Source organism: Rhipicephalus microplus, chromosome 8, assembly GCF_043290135.1.
Source record: "Rhipicephalus microplus isolate Deutch F79 chromosome 8, USDA_Rmic, whole genome shotgun sequence".
Classification (NCBI taxonomy): domain Eukaryota; kingdom Metazoa; phylum Arthropoda; class Arachnida; order Ixodida; family Ixodidae; genus Rhipicephalus; species Rhipicephalus microplus.
In genome coordinates, this window is record NC_134707.1 from 4,005,193 (window position 1) to 4,027,172 (window position 21,980).

The 21,980-nt window shown below is 43.6% G+C and overlaps 1 protein-coding gene across 3 annotated transcripts in view; it reads right to left on the bottom strand.

Annotated features, from left to right (window-relative positions):
- LOC119163963 (ras guanyl-releasing protein 3) overlaps positions 1-21,980 on the bottom strand; it is a 182,260-nt gene that overhangs the window by 92,274 nt on the left and 68,006 nt on the right. Inside the window, exon 15 of one of the 3 annotated variants that reach the window (XM_037416052.2) lies at positions 7,509-21,243. The exons of the other annotated variants lie outside the window; for them this stretch is intronic. Coding sequence (XP_037271949.2) covers positions 21,044-21,243 — 200 coding nt within the window. The 3' untranslated portion in view covers positions 7,509-21,043. Of the gene's footprint in view, positions 1-7,508; positions 21,244-21,980 lie in introns of those variants that run through there. 3 annotated transcript variants of the gene reach the window in all.

Genomic DNA, 21,980 nt, shown 5'->3' on the forward strand with positions numbered 1-21,980 from the left:
TGCTAAGCAGGACAATTCTCATGCTGACAAGTTTATTGGGACACCCTGTAAAATTTCTTGGTACGATCAGGTGTGTATACTTTCTTATTTACCTTTTATGGGCTGAGGTACGGGGGCACCAGCGGCATCGTTGATTTTTTTTCTTTCTTGCATTCCTTGAGAATTAATGCAGATGCAGTGGCAGACTTACGCCAAGTGATCAACACGTTTAAACTAGAGATAACTTAAAGAAAGAAAGGAAGCCATGCACAGTATAACAGTGCCCTGAGTAAAAATGGGAGGCTTTTCGCTCTGCCTGGGCTCAGATCTGTGGTGTTTCTTAAAACCTGAACCGGGACATTGCTATGAGGCTGTGGCACTACTTATTTCATTACTTTTGCAAGATGATAAACAGGGCTAGATGGTAAAAACTCATCGTGGCTTACAGCGTGAAACATCCGGACGTAGACTAGAGAAAAGGAAACGGTACAGCGCTGACTTTCAACTGAAAATACTATTCCAAAAATGAATATATATATACTATACGAACAGAAGACTGAGCCGGTCCACTCATTTGATCAAAATTATACACAGCGCAACAAGGCTTTGTCACGTACACGCGATTTTGTGTGTTTCATTATTTGTGGTAGGATTGCGTGCACGTAACAAAGCCTTGTTGCGCTGTGTATAATTTTGATCAAATGAGTGGACCGGCTCAGTCTTCTGTTCGTATAGTATATATATTAGTTGTTTCAATAATATTTTCAGTTGAAAGTCAGCGCTGTACCGTGTCCTTTTCTTTAGTCTACGTCCGGATGTTTCGCGCTGTAAGCCACGATGTTTCGCCTTTTGTTTGACAAAAACAAAATCAGCAACTCGCAATTTATCAGATGATAAATTTATGAGATGACACAGACCCCCCCCCCCCCCTTTCTAACAAGATAAGGAAATCTCGGCGGCATCCAAGGAGGATTAAAGAAAAATTGCTGGAGTGGAAGCTCCCGCAATGCCTTGCCAGCAGAAGTGAAGCCACCTTTTGCCACTGCCAAGATGGCGGTGGCGAAATCTTTTTCTGATAGTGCCCACTTAATGATGAACTGGCTTTTGTATGTTATGTAACTGCTACGTTAGTTATATATTAAAAGATAGCTGTTCCCGAAGAAATAACACCCAGCAACGAGTAAGGCTGACTGAATCTTCAAAGAACTTTGCCTCCAATTAGAAGGTCACTAAGGAAAAGTAGTGACTGTAAGACGCACTTGGAGCACTATGTGACCCGAAAAAGTTCTCATACTAAACTCGTTGGGCGTGCGAGGGAAACGCTTCGTTTTTAGTCACTGAACGGCGATACTTTATTATGCCCCTAGTAAGATGGCCGCCACAACCGCCATCTTGCCAGAGGAACAGCTTCACTTCTGCACTATCATTTCCACTCCAGCAATCTTTTTAATCCTCCTTGGCGGCATCCCACCGGTCTGAAGTGTCGTGAACAAGTGAGTTGGGTCTCGTTGACAATGGCGCATAGATACGTGGGGGGGGGGGGGGACCGTACTCACCAATGTGTGGCCAAAAGGCCGGGTAGACTGCGACAAACGTCTGATAACATCCCTGGGTCCGCTCGAGGAGGTTTCAAAAAAGCAATCCTAGAGTGGAAGCTCCCACATTTTTTTTAGCGGCAAATCCGAAGTCGGCATTATGTCAATACCTCACCTCAAGAACGTAGCGTTTTTGTGTGACGCCCGATCAAAAAAGTGTGTTCTTTCTCTGCTGATACCAGTGTAAGGATAAATGCAAGAGCTTAATTGCGGTGCCCGACGAAATTAATTAAGCATCCGAATGAGTATTGATAACGTGATCTGTGATAAAATTAGCCAAGACGGATATTTATTGAAACAAGTTACACAAAGCAACCCGTTGAACAGTACATGTCCGGAACAATAAGCCGTTTTAAACTCGTAGCACATGACCAGAATTTGGAGTGATATCCACGTACCGCATATCTCTCATCGGTGACAGCGGTGTTCTCCAGAAACAACCTATTCTTACACCGTGCCCGAAACTGAATCGGAAATAGGCGATAAAAAATTCATACCTTACAAAACAAGTAGTTATCAAAACAAAAAACTAAAAAACAATGATCCCTCTGTCTAGGAATCGGTATATCACGAAAGTGAAACATGTTTTCACAGAAAGAGTTGAGCGCCTTTTGTGCATTGTATCGCCGCAAGGGCGAGGGAATGAATGCTGCAGCATCGAACTCTAATGCGACGCGTAGAAAGGCAAGCAGCTGGAAACTTGCAGCCAGCAGCTGAAGCAGAAAGCACGCCCGAAATCAGCATACACGAGATGAGCGCGGACTAACAACTGTCAAAGCTCGACATTTAAAGCGCGCTGCTCTGACAGAAAGAAAGAAGCACGAAACGAACGGACAAGTTTACACAGGACGAGCGCGAACAACTGTCACAATTCTTACTTCATCGTGAGTGAACAGCAGGCAACTTTCGTAAACACGGCCGCGGCAGCGAGCGAAGTGACCTCCCTGCTTTCCCGACCCCAAATGGTATAAGGCGTATATAAATAGCTTGCTGTTAGCGAGGTGGACAACGTACGCTTTGTGGCCTAGTAGTTTCGCCCTGCAGAGCGAGAGGTCATAGGTTCGACGCCAGGTGACAAGACTTTTTCTCCTCGTTTTCTTTTTTTCTTCTACGCAATGCGCTAGTATATCTCTTATGTCATATCCGTGACCGAAATGCGTCAGTGGAGTTGTGGTGGACCACGGCATGAAACACTTTCATGTTAAAACAACTCCCGGTTCTATTCAGCGGAGACTTAAGTACAGTGTCACACTACAAACCACGAAGTTTCCCGGATTGTTTAATATTTTACGATGGCAGCCCATGTGTTTTTAATGGGCGGTGTTCAGTTTTCTTGGAGGGCTGCACGCGTTTTAGCGTGATACTGCAATTTCACTAAAATGTCCCAGGTCTCTACTGTACAAAACCCAGGAACGTATTTCATAATCAGCTTTCTTCAAGAGATTATTTTTTTCGCCTGCTTGCCATTCAGTTATGACAGGAGGCTTCTGGTGACGCCGAGCGATGGTGCCAGGTACAGATGTCCTCAAATCCTGGGAATGTGGGAAGGAATCACTAGTTGCTCTTTGCTGTAAGCTAGCCTTTTATTGTGTCCATGATAAGATGGCGGAGCTCTGGCTCCTCTTGCGAGACATACTTTCCATTGCAGCATTTTTGTCTAACCTCCCTGGGTCAGCTATTAGCCAAAAGTGAGAAATAAACACATTGGCATTGTCTTTAGAGAACAAATCTTTAATGGGATGCACTGACATCACTCAAACAATGCACTCGACATACATTTACTGACCAAAACTTATAATACGAACACTGAACAAACTAGGACATGTGGCATTACATGTTCAGTTATTGTCCTGATGAAGTACCATGAGGCTCACGAACGCATGTCCGAGTGAAGTCAAAAATCATTGTACGCGTTGTTAAAATGCCATCAACTAAAGGTACACCCCATTTGCAGTGAACTTTTTTGCAGTGAAAGTTTTTTAGTTTGAGCAAGCAGACTTCACAAGTAGCATAACCGAATTTGAAGCTTTATAATTCAAGCATAATTTTAAAATTTCACTGCACGTTACCTTGCTTACAAAGCAGTACAGTAAAAGCTGTTTTTGGTTTTCATTATTCAAAAGCGCAGCTCGTCGCAATGGCCATGTGCCTCCTACACTATCAAGCATGACTTAAATGTGTTCCACAAAAATTCAGTTTGCTGATCAATAATATTTGTAAACTCTCTGGTCGCCGATGTAACCATTACCAGTTTGTTAGCAGAATGGAAAATAAAGACGAAAGTTTCAACCTTGTGCCGGAACCTCACTAATGTCAGTATTTTTCTTGTACTTCTGCCATACTGGTCAAGCGAAATTTCCTGGACTAGCTACGTTAAATATACGGCTTCCTCAGCATGTGTCGACACATGAACAAAACGTTCACGAGCCACACGTTTCTGTTTAAAAAACTCAACAACAAAGAATGCAGCGGTTAGCTATACTTTCACAAGATATGTACATCACTGTACAGTAACCAGATAAAAATACTGGACACAGTTCTGACTACGGTGCGAATAAAAACACCACTATCAAGTATACAACACAACACATCGATGAAAACATGAAGCGAACGGTTCTTTTCCCATAATTCAACTGTTGCGTGCTTGCGACAATGGGCAAGAACACGCGCGTCGAAATAACCACAGCTGCTTCCTTGCAATTCTTTGGTTAACCCACACACGTTTCTACAGGTAATCAATGTAGTCTTCGAAGCTGTTGGACCACGATAAACAACAACGTGCTTGTTTAAGTACAGTCATGTAAAACTGTTTTTTTTTTCAGGTACCATAGTCGGATATGTCTGTGCAGGTCTTACGAAACGAATAAGAAAAGAAAGTGTCTCGACTGGCAGTCTGCTTTCATTTCTCCGGCACAGACACACCTAAGCAAACACGAGCGCTGCACAATGCTTTTTGCTTCAAGCTGTGAGCCATAGGCTCCTACTCTAGTTATGTGCCGTTCACTCCATCACAGTAGTTTTCCGCGTATAGGGCAGACACTATTCATTCTCATCGTGTGTCAGTTGATGAAGTCAATCAAGTAGTTCACTAGCACAGAACTAGGACAAGCTGTGACAACGTGCAACCGGCAGCACTATAGGCACATCAGCCCCCATGCCTAGGCTATCCAGGGAAACCGTAGACTGGATTGAGATTTTGTGCGTGATACAAAATAACGGTGCTCATTAAGCTGATGTTTCCATACACCAGTGGGGATAACTGGTAGCATGCGTATGTTGCAGACAAATGGGAGATTCGATGAAAACTGCCAATTTACCAAGGTGGTACACAGGCTTCGCAGAGTAACATAATGTGGAAATGGCAGTCAGCTGTGGCAATCGCTTCTCAAGGCCGACTTAGTCGTCTAAATTTGCGTAAATTTTTCAAATTTTTCGTGTGTACCGGCAAGAGAATCATATAAACGAAAACTTTCATCCTTACGTCATTCTAAATGCGCTAACGAAAAGAAGATCAGATAGAATAAAGCGGCCGTCCATGCATCCACTTTATGGCCAGCGTGAACTGCCGAATAACTGCATGAAAGCGAGTGCCATAATCTGCTGGCCGCACGCGTGGCTGATCACCTATAATTGCCTTTTCAGGGAAACTACTGAGATGGAGCCCAAGCAATATGTGTTATTCTGCACAGAATCATGCAATAGTTAAATGGGACACTGAAGCATGTCTGTTGCACTTGGTCTTAGTTAGACAGTCAACGATTGTACAAGCTAGACGAAGACACTATAGATAACTCCAATCACTAATGTATAGAAACACAACGGACAGCATTCCTTGAAGCTGCAGATACCTAGACTCATGAGTCAAATGGAGGCCATGATTTTTCCACAGCAGTCCTAGGCGATGCAACATGGACATGTATCAAGAACTGGCTCTGTGCCATTTCACATACAAGGAACTGTCTCTCGTTCGTTTACACGTACGAGCGCTATTGCGTATCAGCAGCGCTTCATGTTCAAATCAGTTGGCCATGAAGTTAAGTTACATTTATACACATACGTGGTTGCAATTCGCACTGAATGAAAATGGAAAAATCGATCGCAAATATTACCACCCTAACACTGTTCACAACTCTAACAATACATTCAACAAAACATGTACTTTTTTAACAGTAACAGAGCAAGCAGCAAACCGGGCAAGAACACTGTACACTGCCAATAACACTTCTCCCAACACATTCGTGTGATGCGAAACAGCGATCACGTTCTGCAAAGTACAGAAAGGTGAATTTCTTGTGTTTCTGCGTCGTAACATAACCGGTCACCGTTACAGTGCATATAAGTGCTGAGAATGCTCACGACAGAAAGTTGTGGCCAACAATTTCGCTCACTTCACCTGGCTCTGATTTGAATGGCACGTGGCAGACTGCAGTGCTGACGCGTTTTTAAGATACCCGTGCGGAACACAGAACATCTACGCACAAAACAACAACAGTTGAACCAAACCACACACGAGTCAGGCATGCCACCCGGGTGATTGTAGTAGCCGCTTTAGTTACTTGTCGCTTATCGTTCAGTTATCCAGCTTTCAACTAACTGCAACAGTTCGGAGCCACGTGATGAACCAAAATTTTACGCAGAAGGGAAAGTTCTGCCTGATGCTTCATGGCTACCTTTCCAGTGTCAGTGGTGGTTGGCCCGTGTCCCGGGGTGGGGTGGCAGTAATACACGCCGAGCCACTTAGTGGTTCTCACCATAGGGTGCTGATTTGGGCTTGTTTGTATGGTGAGCATGATAATATATGGTAGCGCAGACAAAGCACACGGTCAAGAGAAGGCACAATCGAGACAATACATCGCTAACTTTCAACAACAGTTTATTACACGCAGATCCGCCTAGTACTCCACCACGCCATTCGTCACATGTGCTTAGCTCTCACAACCATGAATCATAAGCAAAAAAAGTGGAAAAAATATAGTGTTGTAATGTGCTGATGCATGCACGTTGGTTATAATTTATGATTGCGAGAGCTATGCACATGTGACGTATGGCGTAGTGGAGTACATACACTAGGGGAATCTGCGTGTAATAAACTATTGTTGATAGTTCGTGCTGTGTTGTCTTGAATGTGCCTTCTCTTGCCAGTGTCTTTTGTCTGCGCTACCACATTTTATCATGTTCACCATAGGCTTGCGCATAGGAGGGGAGGGGGGCTGTTTTTGACGATAATGGCGACCGAAAGCCCCGGATGCCTCATTCCAAGAACTGCATACTTCACTCCTTTGCTCCCGCGAAGAGGCCATTGTCTGAAGCACGTCATAAGTACATTTTTCAGTAGAAAAACAGCTAAAAAACGGTAAGAAGAAAGGACGCAGTGCGTTGGTCGGTCTCTCCTCTTCGTCATCGCTGTTTTTCCATTACTAAACATGAACCAACCAGTAGGGTTGAGAGCTGGGCTAGTTGGCGAGACATCATTTAAACATATGGTGTAGTAGCGCAAATTCGACGGGGACGAAGAGGACAAGAAAACACGACACTCGCTAACACGAGTGTCGTGTTTTCTTGTCCTCTTCGTCCCCGTCGAATTTGCGCTACTACACCGTATGGTTAAATGATGAACCAACCAGTCTAAATGCGTACCCTGCTGCCTCGTGTTTATTATTTTTTTCATCCATTGTGAAGCATGCTGTCCTTTGAATGGGACCTTTTGTACGTGCAGGGGAACTACGATGAAAATATGCCCCTCCCTATGGGAACCCTTCGCACGCCTATGGTTCTCACTGTGTTGCCAAAATCACCACCGCCAGAGCGTGGATCGACAGAAAGACACCGCCCTATCAATCCAGTGACGTCAGATGACGTTTGCGCTCGCATCACGTGGCCCCCAGCTATTGAGATGCAAACAGACGCTCCCGCTTGCAACAGCAAACGGCAGTGTCTAAGCCCAGCATCACTGTTTAGTCAAAGAAGTATTCACAGCAACCATATAGACCCGGAGCCATGACCTGGAAAAGCTAGGTGAGCGTGAGATGATATGGGTGGCGACTTTTCACAGGTGGGCCCAAACTGTGTAAAAACGAAAAAAACACTGTCGACCTGTACGACGACAAAGTCTCGCTTGAACTGCATCTAGCGAAGTTGGCGAGAGAATCAATCTGGCGGAAGGAGTTCATCAGACGAGGACAGTAATAATTGCTGTATCTACAGATGTAGAACAAGAAGAGACGAGGAGCATTTGACCATGCCCGGTGCATCGAATATTGGAGGACAGCACACTCTTGTGAATCGGGACTAGAACAACGTGTTACTGCGTGGAAGGGGAAATATGTGCAGGGTAGTACACAATACAGTGAGACAGTCTCCGTGCGAGAAAAGAAAAAGTAAATACGGGTATAGCAGTGTCAACACATGGTGTTTACCGTTTCGCGTGCCTGCATGACTCAAAACGTGAGCTCGGGGGCCTGATTTGTGTCGAACTGCAAAGCCGATATATAGAAATCGCCCTTTTTACAGAAACCAAAATTTACAAACGTACGTTCGCTGCATGAAGATGCAATGAAGGCAATACGTGTCTCTCAGAAATCAAAGCTTTTTATAGTTCGCAAAAATTCGTCCTAGTCAGGCGATCAAACCCGGGACCAATGCTTTTCCAATGCGGTCGCTCTACGAATTGAGTTTGCTCGGACACTGGCAGCTTGCAGTGCGAATTCATCGACAATATTAAGTGCATGGAAACAGAATACTGCCGATCATTCTTCTGGGATAGCACGAGCTGGTGGACATTACAGCACTGGAAGAAGTTGTGTGTTCAGCTGACGTTTCAACAAGTAGATTTGTCTTCTCCAAGCTTGGAACTTCTTTCTTGAAGACAAGTCGTCATTTCGAGCACACAACCCATTTTTACAGATGTGTTTGTCGCAAGCTTTCACATACCTTCACCTTTCTGCCATTTTTTTGTTTAAATTTTCCTCGCACACACTTAATGGCTGTGTTTGATTCAGCTTAACCTTGCAGTCATCTGTCCTTATTAGGTGGGCGAGTTCGCTTTCTAGGCAGTTTTACCCTGGATTCGCTTCATGATGATGCCAGATAAATTGTGGCCTCCGAGATGAACTCGGGCAGCCCACCATTGCTGCGTGCTGTCGCAGCTTATCACTGAGGCCATGGCTAAACTGTTTCACGAAATCCCACAACTTTTCAAACGCAGGTCGAAGGGCTGCCGACTTAACGTAATGCCGTATATACGGGAGTTTATTCACTAACACGAAAAAATAAAGCATGGAATCACAAAGCATCCGCAGAAATGTACTGCCTGCGGCCGCCTCAAGTTCTGGCGATTCCCGATAGAACTCACGCGACAAATTCCCCTCCACTCTGAGCGAACTGTTAGCCCACGTTACGAGTCATGGCAAACAACGTATAAAAAAATAATACAAATAATGGACAATGTGTGGGAGTGAAGATGTAGCTAAAAAATTTAAAAAATACGATTATGGATGACTGTGCAAGGCAAAGAACTATAGTGGTCTAGATTTGGGACGTAGATACAACGACGTGCCCCATTGGCACCACGATAGAGAGATAGAGAAGTAAGACGCTTTACGAACAGCTGTCCACTCAGAACTCGGGTGGCCAAAAATGCGTTAAAGAGACACTAAAGGGATACCGATCAGTTTTTCGTTCACTCACGAAAGTAGTGAGTTTTGAAGGCAGATTGTCACAGTTGAAGTGACCTTCATCAACATGGCGTTCAGCTCCTGGTCACACGATTCCGGGTTGGATTCCCAGTCATTCCCAGTCGTCGCATACAAAAACACTCGCACACATCGGTGCGCATTAGAGATCTCCTTTTGGTCGAAATGAGCTTGTAGCTCAGCCGAACAGTGGTCGTTAAATATCCTAAACTGAACTTTCCTGCTATTACAATATTTGCGGTAGTGATCACTCTGATACCACACCTTGAGTTGCCTGTTGCTTTTCGTGTTTATCCGATTCTTTTTTTTTTTTTTCACAGTACAACACACAACATAAAATTTTAGGAAAGTTCCAGACGCACTGTCAATCCTTTTTTTAAATCTATTCACTGGCATTTGTCAATTCGATCTGCCTTTTTCATTTTTCCGTGCATCACTCTGCCACTTTAATTAGGGCAGGGACAACCAACATCCCTAGATTAGAAACCTCCGAAATAAAAAGGTGTCTCGTGACTTTTCTGCTAGGGGAAGGGCGCTTGCTATGAGCTGGACTGCCTTCAGACTATGGGATATCGCCGCATATTACAGCTGGCACATTAATTTTAAATTTTGCCCCGTCAGTTTGTGTACACATTAAAAAAAAATGAAATTGCTAATCTCTGAAAAGTAGAGTCCAGCCTGAAAGATAACGATGCCAATAGAAGCATGGTTCGTCTTCACTTATGTAAGCGTACAATACTGTACCTTGGCGTCACCGACTATAGATGTGGTCTGATCTAAGATTTCCCTTTTGTGTCCTTTTGAGCACGACGTTGCTGTGCGTACGCAATTGCGTTAAGAGGCCACCCGGGAACACCATACACACTTACGCACTTTGAGGGCAGCACCTAAGGGTAAGTGCGACCCCCTGAAGAAAAAGATGGAAATATACAAAGTGATGTATAGTCTACATGGCACGTAATACGATAAACTTTATACAGAGACATATAAGTATTACTCCTTATATGAGCGTAGGTACGAAGAGCAAGGATAGATTGTTGTGGTCACTTCCCTGCAACTGCATCTAAGTACGCGAATCACGAAATTGCGAGTGTCTGTCTGCCCTTCTGTCCCTGCAACAAAACGAACTTGAGTGCTTTATGGCGTTCTTACTTGCCAAGAGTAATACTTCCTTTTTTCTCAATGCGTAACACCATCGACTTCTCCAGCTTTGCCTGAACACAGGCAAAGCTGGAGGTACAGGTGATAAAACTGCGAAAATATGTAAATATCAGTACTGCTTCAAGGACTGCCAATGGGAGGTGGTGAAAGTAAGCCATCACGGTGCAAACGCAGTGACCGTCAGGTCTGCAGTAAGAGAACATGGATGTATTTGCTACCATAAAGTTGGACCAATGATCTAGACCAATTACATTTTTTCTCACCCATTGCCTTCGCAACACGAGACAGAAGGGCCCGCACACTTTTCTTTTTTCTCGCTTGCCCTTACACATGTAGTCTGTAAACGCTGGAGGCGAAGTTTTGAAGCGCACGTGCTATGTAGCAAATACCAGTGTGCATTTTCGATGGTGGTCGATCCCAATCATAGGCGCATTTCACTATAATTACTGGCTTCTTTCCACGGCTTACGTCAAGAAGTGAGTCACGAAAAAGAAGCTCTATTCGAATTGGGCCCGATCGTGCTCGGAAGTGCCCAGTGTCTATAACCTGAGGATAAGTATGGATATTTAATTTCTGGCAAATGCTGTCAGTTGCGCATTCTCAGATACAATTGAAGAAAGCAGAACAGCTACATAAATAGAGCAGGAGAGATGGCTGACGTTCCTCGGCGAAACAAGAGGCCGCGGCTTCAATTCCGGTAATAGTGACCTCATCTCTATCGCCTTTTAGTCACAAGTCGGAAATGGTCACACGACCGTTGCTATTATCAAGTGGGAACGAGGTGCGTTCACACCAAGCGCGGATCCAGAAAGAGGACGCGGATTACCCACAAAAGCGGAAAACCCACGGCCGCTTGCCCAAATCACGCCGGCAAAAATTTTCTCCATGCGGAAAAGTTGCCCGCTTTGGCTGCAGCCAACGAGGGCATAAGACACGCGCGCGCAGTTTCTCGTAATGTTGCAAGATGGCAACACGTCCACCGAAGATTGGTGGATTGCTCCCCGATTGCTTTGCTCCCACGGAAAGTGAGGGCTGAAGACAACGGGACCGGTCTGAACAGCCACACGCCTTTACCGCTTCTTCACTTTAAAAATCTGCTTGCCCACTTGTGTGCCCCGCATTCGCTGTGAAAGAGCTTTTACTGTTCGAATGGCTGCAACAAAGCAATATGACGTCATTAGCCGGCGGTAGAATAGCCATACTGCGCAGCCTGCAGTTGCGTCCTTCCTGCTTGGCAGGTCAACAAGATCGCGTGCGCTCACATCTGCACCTCTTGCTCAATTCGTCATGGAAGACTGCCCTCGGAAATTACAGCGGGTAGCAAAGCTACCCCTAGCTGACGAAATAGTTAACATTCGCGACAGAAAGCCTAGTCCTATCGAGGCCCAATTCGAGTTCAATGACCCAACCATAAGAAGCTTATGTCGCCAGATCCGGTGTCACAGAACAGTGACGCAGCTGCCGCATGTGCATCCTTCGAACTATATGTATTTAACAGTATAATGTGTAAACAGAAGGTTCGATTGAAAATGCTATGGATGCGATATTGCAGCAGATTCTGTTCATTTATAGTCTCACTCCAACACGGCAAGATATTCGATAACATTGTTCATGTCTCACCACATTGTGTTAAGTTCACAGAAATCGACAGCTGTGTGAGCGATCTTCAAAAAGAGGCACTTTTAACCTTGGCGCTAATAAGTCGGGGCGTATTATTTTAGCTCATGAGTCCAAAATGGATGATGCCTTCACAGTTTAAACCTACAAGTTTTCAAGCAGCTAATATTACGGGTTATCCAGAGAATACTTAACTCTACAAGAATAAAGCACGTAAACAACTCTCAGAAAGAGATCAACAAACGCTATTGGCAAGCAACCCACAATAGGTTTGCACTTTGCGAAGTCCTTTTACGCTCTACAATGCCGTAGGATTTGGTATATCATCACGTTCAATCAAGTAGGCTCGTGCTCATTTTTTGTTAACGTTAAGGTATATATGAAGGCACCGGCCCTGTATTGATTTTCGCACTCTACTTGCCAAGTGGATGCCTAGCCGTGTCATTAAACACATTTATACAATGTATGCTGCGCAATCAAATAGGGCTACGGTTGAGGTGAGTCTGAATGCTGCCAGTATAGAAAGAGAACAAGTGCACGCTGAGTCAGTACTACGAATATTCGTTCCACAGTGCACCATCTGCAGCTACAGCGGTGTCCAGTGCAGAGGTTTCTTTGAGAAATTCATCTTGAAAGGCACCGCAGTACACCGTTCGAGAGGAAATTCTGAAGTGGTTCACCCTTCGGGTGCGCTGATGTCACAAACCTCGTCACGAAAGTCATGCTAATTCTGAGCATAAATTATCACCCGCAAGCCACAATGAAAGCGGAAGTGTCACTTCTGTCGATACCTTGTCCTCCTTCTTTCGTTCTTTTTAAGTTTCACAGGCGTAAAAATAAAAGAGGAAAACACTCCAGCATTAATACGAAATGAAATGCAATGCAACAACTGTATGTAGTCTGAAGTTCACACTTCATTAAAAGCTCAAACATTCACTCATACTTTCGGTTGATTCATCACAAGTACTTATGCGCATGCATACCCACAAAGTCATTGTCTTCCTTCGTTTCTAGCTCAATTACATATTTGACAAAACAGTGCCTTTTTTTTTTTCATCTCAAATGCTCAATACACCGAGACGTGTAATCTTCTACCTAATAGCTCGATACCCGCAGCATATGCGTCAAAACACGAAAACAGGGACTCTGGCCAGGTTTACCCGCAAAGAAAAAAAAAAGAATTGATAAACAAAGTTCTGCAAGTTCGAAATAACAGCATGCATGAGTGTGTCAGATTTACTGAAGTGAAAACACAGATGCAGAAGACAATATTTCTAAACACGACGCGCCGGCAGCTATTAGAAAATGCACCGCAAAATAGATGAGCTAGGCTAGGGTGCCAGAGATCGGCTGTAGTTAAAATGACATTTACTTATATCATAAAAACAAACTACTAAGGACCAACAGATTGTTATAGGAGCTGTTTAGTATTCATCTCTTTTTTATGAACCCTTTAAGCATGTCGCTTTATGTTGAAGTGTATATTAAAAGTATGATGACAGTCCCTACAGGCAAATTGCTGAGAGGTATCGGGAAAGCGCAAGTTGGAACGAAACGTTCATCAGAACACTCCACAGATTCATCTTGTGAATATATCGCCAAGCATTTCGAAAGTAGAGCTGGAACTGTAGAGTGGTATTTGACCTTTCTAGGAATTTGTAGGATTCGAGGGAGGGGAGCTTGCGCTTCAAGAAATGTGCAAATAAAAATAGACAAGGATTACCCTTACAATTATCAGCAGATGTTTGTAAGGACTGCGTTATAAGTAATCATAATGGAATGTGATTCGCGGGACGGCACCCGACACTTTCATACCTACCACCAACATTTTTCGAGTCTTCCCTGAGGTGACAGGCACAGCAGTGTCCTGGCCATTCGGAATGTTTAGGCTTAATTCTCCCTCGATTTCACACAACGAACAACACTCTGGTAGCCACGATGACCCTTTCGCAACTGTGCTCGATGGCACCCGCTGGCAAAATTGCGATAATTTTTTACTTAGTAAATATATATACTTTTACAGTCGTATTTTAAGCGCACAGTAGCACCTAGCTCTTCTTTTCATTTTGCTTTAAAAAAAAGTGGTCAGTTGAACAGCGAGCGATTCTGGTGGAATGTTTAGATCACAAATCGTGGCGAGATGGTTCGAAGTTTTATGAACTACACGAATCATAATCAGCTAAATGCGCATACATGAAGCCATGGGCATCGAGAAGAAGTGCAAGAAGGGCACTCCCCTTTTTGTTACATTTCTGGCGTCCTATTTCTCTGCGCTACGGTAGTTGTCAAAAACATACCATTCCAACAAGCCCACTTTGAGACTCCCCTCCCCCAAAGTGACACCTATGCTTCTTCTATTTCGCAGCTCGATGCGAGACATGGGTTTACAGCTTCCCTCCTACCCTGCAAACGATGTATGTGGTCCCATAAAAGAATAATCACGTATGCCTTTCAGGCACGCTTATTATCGGTTTGTAATTGAAAATGATCAAACTACAAAGAAAAACATATATATTGCTTAATAAAGTTCATCTTTCGCAACACATGCGACTCCAACAAGAAACATCAGCTGTAACTTTTTTATTTGTAGTCTAACAACAGGTCCAATTCCCTGAGTATATAAAATGAAGGCAAAAGTCGGGATAGTCTGCTTGCAATTTAACAGCTCAAGGTCATGTGACCTGTACACAAACATCACGCATGTCACCACTACGCTTTGCAATCAGGATGAAAGGCAAGATTCTGCCTGGCATTGCATAAGTATGGCTATTTCTGAAACGTCAGTAGTTGACCAGTGTGACTAAGGTGCCAGTAACCTCACTATCTAGCCAGCGCCACTAGTGCCAGGTCATTTATTTTATGTGATGCCATGAATAACGTCACAAATGATGTTCCCCCTCAGGCCATGTGACCCAGAGCTGCTGAGGTGCAAATAGAATGCCCCACTAGAATCATACATACACACTTCATTATGAGTGATTTTCGCAGGATTCACTCAGCTATGCCATCACATTTTCTTTGATGAATACAATTGTGAGTGACAAGAAGAATAAGTGTGCATTGCCTCTTGAAAATGTCTTAGTGCAAACAAATTAGTGAATGTATGTCAGACCTTTCCTTGAAATATTTCTTGTTGACGAGTGTTAGAAGTATCGGGAGTCAATGAAAGTGATATTAGACGTTACTGAAGTGCAACTGCTTCTGTACTATTCGGATGAAGATAGTCGTTCAGTTATGCTTCTGCCGAAAAAAAAAACATAAAATGAACAAAGTAACGCCAATATGACAGGAAAAATATATACACGATTCTTCAGTACCATATTCTGCACAAGTACAAAGCTTTCATGTTTTGTTTTTAAGTTTCGTAAACTACAAGGTTGACGTCAGTAAAACTCGACACATTAAAAAAATATGTATGTGACGTTCGAGTTGCTGATCTAAAAAAGAAAGCCCATAACTATGGACCACGGCTACAAGAAAACGAAATCTTGTAAATGTAGTCTTCGTGTAATGGACTTAAACTTCTCTTTTAAGATAACTTCCAATGGGGAAAAACTTACATCCACTGTCATAAGTGTTCGGTAACAATTCGGATAAGTTAAGATAAAAGCTGATAAGAGAGCTTCTGTGAGTTTTTACCAGGTACATGGAGCATTAGCGAACCCCGATTTCTTTGGCAATCAAGCACGGCATTGACTTTACATTGTAAAGCAAAGATTTCGTGAAAAAAGAATGAAGGTCTTTGTTTTATATGCATTTCTGAGCTTTACCACTCATCTGATAGTGAGGCGTTCTTAACTTGACCATCATAAGCATTCTAGAAAACTACGGGCTGAAATAGTGTGGGCACATTGTGCTATTCAAAAATACGTGCAGTTTTCTTTGTTCCCTCTTCCAAACAAAATTTAAAAAAAGAAGACAAAGGTATTAACCATCAAAGGCGTAACTGCCTTGTTTCGCTACACATGGTTGAAAAATGATCGCATGTCAGAGATGTTAGGAGATTGATAACTGTTTAAAGAGCAAGGCCTGAGCATATTTCTGACAATGCTGGGGATGGCATGTCTAGCCTAGACTAGGTCATTCAGTGCAGAAAAACTGTTCTGTTTGATATAATGTAAAGTGTAAAATACCCGACAGTGCGCATAGCTTAGGCGCGTATGTAGTCTGTAACTTCGATAAAAAAATGACACCTGAGCCTAGATCAGTATCACGATTTTTTCCGCTGGACGAATGACCCCATTGCCACAAGTCGAATGGTGTTTTTAACTGGAAGATCCGGAGCGGCCTCCGAAATTGTCCAACGAGTGCTCATATTGCACGGATCTGAATCTGCCGTTGTAAATTGAGATCGCTCCACACGAAACAATACGTGTGGATCATTACGCACGAATCACACAAGCATGTACCGGGAACTATGGCCGACTTCCACTCAGTACGTTCTTTACGGCAACCAAAGCCGTCGAACGGAAGTGACGCAAGCTTCTTGTCCTGTTCCCAATGCCAGTCGGTCCCTGGGAGCAGCAAGTCAAAGCGACGCATTGCGGAGTTGATTGTGAACGACCAGCAAAACATTCCATCCCGCTCCAGATTAAGCTGTGAAAAATGCCATTAAACATCCGACAGATAAATGGCGTCGCACCCGTGCAGTGCACTCCCGTCGCACCGAACAGCCATTACACATGAAGAATTTGAAGACACTACCAGGTACATGAACTCACCATGGCACTCGCAGTATACTGCGACGAAGTACTGAAAATGTGTTTCTATTTATGCTTCTTAGTAGACACCACTTATGTTTTAGCTCTGGGTAGCAAATGAAGCGTCATTTGGCAAAGCGGGTGTCTTCATTTCCTGAGGTTGCAAAAAAGAAAGCAATTCTCTAGATTTTGTGCAGAGAAACCGTGATAACCGCCAAGTAGATGCTATAAAAGTATTATACCACACGCAAACATACTGGAAACAAACTTGCAATATGCAATGATTAGGATACCACATCCCTCTACGACCATGGTAGGCAAGTGAACACTGCCCGACATAATGCGAAGAACCGTGAGAATCCCCGCAGGGAACAAAGGTGTGCTGCTACGAAAATGTCAAATGTTACATGCATCACGAGTAAACTCTCACGCATACTAAGCTAGCTGTCACCATGGAAACATGATCACTGCATGCTTGCTGCATAATTTTTTGTTGCTTCTTTTTTGAGGGCATTTTCCAGTAAAGGGTCGCTAAAAACAATGCAGCAACATTATCGGGTAATGTTAGCTTATTTGTGGAGGACTCTACTTCTCTCCACTTGGAAGACAGTTCTCTTTATGGCAGGGCAAAAAATTTTCCATTGATGAATTTGTTGACAAACCATCTGCGCTGGCAAGACAACTGTGTCGACGGGGATTTTCGCATGTTTCGTATGCAAACAAGGCCGTTACTAAGTTGCTAGCGCAGTTAATAGGAACCTAGTGATGAACTAACTATTCGAGTCAGCATTAATCAATTTACTTACACTAATTAGTAAATTTCACTAACCAGCATTTTACTACGTTCAATTACTAAGCAGTTAGTGCTTTTTGTGACAAGTAAACAGTTGGCGTTTCCTGAATATACCGACCTTTTTTGTAAGGTTTGAGACCAAATCAAGTGCGAATCCAATCTGCCAGAACTGAATATTGTCGATTGTTTTCAAGTCTACAGAAAATGCACCACATTCTAAACATTTTTATTCAGTAGATTTTACGTCATAGTATTATGAAAAATAATTATACTGCAAACAGTTAGCTGCGCCATATTCTCATGAAATGCGCAGTTCTTAAGAGCACGCGCTAATTCATAGGATAGAAATGTTTAGACAGTCAGCCTTTCTGTAGAAGTAATAAATAAACATGAGTAAGGGACTGAATAAAATATTCATGTGGTCTACCCTGAGCTCCAGGTTTGCTGTTACAGCATTATGTGCTTGTAGAAGTATATCCTTTCCTTAAGGGTGGACAGGCCCACTTTTTCTGTCATTTCAATGGCAACGGAAGTTGTACTGTATTAAAGTGTGCTGCGATTCAGCGCAGTCAAATTATTTCACTAGGTTGGAACAGGTTCTCCGTATAGTATAAATGATACGAAGCGATTCCCATTGACCAATAACATGTGTAAACATTTCATTGTCAGGTATCGTGTTTGTGCACAGCATATCAACAGGGCAATGGATAACGAACTTTCACTTCAACTTCCTACTTTGACACAAACAGTCCACACAGTAAAGCATCGCAAAGTGGGCGTGTTGGTTAAGCATGACTGTAGGTTCTATAGCTCAAAAAAAGGTGGTCATGTGTGTACCTTTCATATGTTCCATCAACCAGTAGCACTATACAATCAACAGAAGAAAAAACTATCCTAAAAAATACCATTTTTTTTTCTTTCTTCAGTTCTGGCTATTCCATAAGAGGACAGGAAGAAGCTGTGCAATATTCGATTTGTTTTAAGAGCTTCAAGCATTCGTGCCTTTTCAGTTTTTTTCTGGCCCTGGGCAGTGTCGGATGAAGTCCTTTTTTTTAACTTTTTTTTTGTTCTCAATTGTAACTTCTTCTAGAATGCCATGCTTATCTTTTTTAAAACAAAGCACTGAAATGCCAGAGCAGACGCTGTTAGAACAAAGGATTTAAAAGCGAATTGATGCGGTTACTTCCATGGTGACATCGCCCAAGTTACAACACATATTTTATCGACTCACCAAACAGGCCTAAATGGTCATGGTTAATTAAATGGTCAATTTAATACCACGGAAACGTAATAACTACCGGAGCCCAATTCCGTGCTGCCCTTTAGCGCCCCTATACAGCAAGGACTCGGGTATTTCAGACCAATTGCCATAGCGGGAAATGGAATACTCCTGACCAGACTCTGAACCACTACAGAAAACCAGTAGAAATGAACCGATTTTTGGCGACAGAGTTTGTACAAGCAACTCAAATATGTGCGATAGGACCGATTCCCGTAAGGAATCGAGTACGGCTGTCGCGATAGGCAGGATAGAAAAATTAATCAACGAGAAGAACATGTGCAGCGCAAGTTCTCGTGAGAAAGCTATCGATGCAAATTCGATTTAGACATTCCGGAAAGACAGCACTTATAGCAAGATGCTGGCAACAATAAATGTAGATGGCAGCAATTATTGACCTCGCGACACGGAAGAACATTGACCGTTTTCATGTGTCTGTTATGCAATAACGCTTGCATAATAATTGGCGGCCACATGACGGTATTTTTCTTTCTCGCGTTTTCTCGCTTTCCAAGCGTCTTCTCACAGTTAGCATGGTGTTTCAGGCAATCATGAAGAGAAGAAGGAACAAGAACAAGACAGACCATCTAAAAGAGCAATTCACTATTACGAGTAAAGCCTTTTTTTTTTTTTTAGTGCCCTTTCCGGAAATTTCCATGTTCCATGATTTATAAATGAACAAATATAGAGGCTAGCTTACGCCCCTTTCGAAACCTAAGTGGTGAAGTAGCATGCACCCGGTTATGAAGAGTTCGCGCAAGTGATCCTCCCACCGCCAAAAGGGGTCGTCAACCCACCTGCTCATGTTGACAACTACAGTCGCAGAAATATGCAAGAACAAAGAAATTTGTGGACAAGCTCAATCTTCCTAGTAGTCGCTACGTGTTTAGGCAGTCCGTTGGATGTTTGTGAAGCAAACAGCCAAGTACAGGTTCAACAGCGGTAAGAGGAGTTGAGGAAGTGGAACGTGTTTGGTATCACTATCTACCACAGCTGGCACAACGATTTAGGATAGCATCGTTTTTAAGGAAGTATGCTCGAAGTTTGCAAGTTCCCCGTGCTTTAGCAATGCCAATTCAAATACCGACGTTCGTCAGTGACAATCGTGGCAGTAGAAAGCAGTGAATAGAGACCGAGAAAAAGAACGATACACGCACTCTTGAGACAAGGCCAGGCCCCGTCTCACGACTGTGATGAGTCAAAACGGGGATTGAAACACACACATTACAACAAGTATGTACAGCAGCACGAAGAATGTGGGCACTAAAACCAGTTTGTCGTCTCCAAACGGTGAGCACGATGGCATACAATTGGCGCATCCACGAGCAAGACGACACGCCTTGATTTAGAATTGTTGCAGGTCCCGTCAACATGATTACTGTTACGTAGGTTTAAAAACGCCTTTCCTTATACAAACACAGCTGCAGACAGTCTGCTCACGTATCCGTGAGGCATGGTCAGGAGCAGATGCATCCTTGGCCGCAATAACATTTGTAGCCTATACTGACAGTAGTATTTATGTAGTCATGTATCACGTGCTCATCAAACAGCTCTGCTTAAAAGAAAAACGGGCCCTTTGTGTACACGCTAGGCCTGCCAGACTCTGTGAAAGCCGACTTGAAGGGTACCGCATATTCTGTAACGCGTAGGAATAATTATGAAGTAATATAAAATCTTGACATTTGTTGCTGAACTATCAATGAAGGGAAGAAACGGGAGAAAATAAATGATCAAGAATTAGCAACAACACATTTTACAGTAACGACTACAATGAACGCTGCTGAAAAAAGTAAAAAAACGCCGTAGCTGCTGCCGTCGGCATGAATACAGAGCATACTCTTTTGTGTAGCCTTCTGAATGGGGCACCATCCAGTCTTGAGAGCAAATGACCGGAAAGTAAAATTTCGCGGGCTCTATAAATCATGGCACAGCTCTATCTACCTCATCTCTTGACTAGCTGAGGACGAGGTGTGACACCCTTGAATCAGCTCCCGTGACGCCTGGCAAACTGGAAGTGTTTCCTCGGGCCACTTTGTAAAACCCGAGGTGTTTGGCGAGCACATCGGTCGAAGCGGCAGCGTACGATGAGGGCGCCCCAATGGCGTCACCTCGTCACAGGTACGAAGAACAAACTCACGCGTTGCAAAATGGCAGAAGCCCATCATCATGGGGGGAGGCTAAGATGGGACAGAGGCAAGGAGTCCTTCCCAGCACGTGACGAGCGTCAATCACGTGTTTCGCACCGTCTGGCCATACGAGTGGGTCGCCGTCGATCTGCCGTCCTCCGACTTCCAGCGCGTGTCAGAGGTCCGATGGACCAGCGGCGCCGACTCGCTCTCCGAGCGGCTTTGCTTGAAGCGCCTTGGCTGCTGTTGCTGCTGCTGTTGTTGCAGATGGTGATGGCGGCTTGGCCTCGGCACGCTCCACTCTGCATTATTGAACTTCTCAGCGCAAAAACTTCCGAATAGTAACACAAGAGACGAGGACGAGCCCAATCCCACACTTTACTCCACTCTGCAGCCACCAAAGAATGACAAAAGCTTAAGAAATGCCTAAATCCTATGAAAACTTGGACGTGATAGCGGAATTAAGCACAGAAAAAGAACAAGTACGAAGAAAAGAACTTCATGAACACAGCACTATCACTAATTATTGAGTTTTATTGAAAAACATTAACTTATAAAGTAGTGCTACTAGTCACATGGCCAGAATCCAAACAGGCACAAACAACATTTGATTTAGGATCGCGAGTTGCTGGATGTTTATCCTAGAATATATTACAGTGCAATGGGTTAGATACGGACATTTGGGTCCCTTCTGTATTCGTATCTAACCCGTTGCACTGTAAAATATTCTAGTACAATGATGATTTGGAATAGTGGTTGGAGCTCAAGAAATCTATTTCTTTGGGATACAGAGTGATAGAGGTCTTCACTACACATTTCTCACCAGATCTCCTAATTAAGAATGCTCCATCTATTTCTCGCCCAACTTTCTCTATTGCAGCCTGGCACTTGACAGCAAGAGCACACAGCCGCACTCACTACAGTGTATAGAGTCTGAACAAGGTGCTCCCCTCAAAGAAGCCTTGTGATCTAATAATCTGTTATTCAAGCCCATCTCCAAACGAGAACTTCCCACACAATAACGGTATGGGATACTATA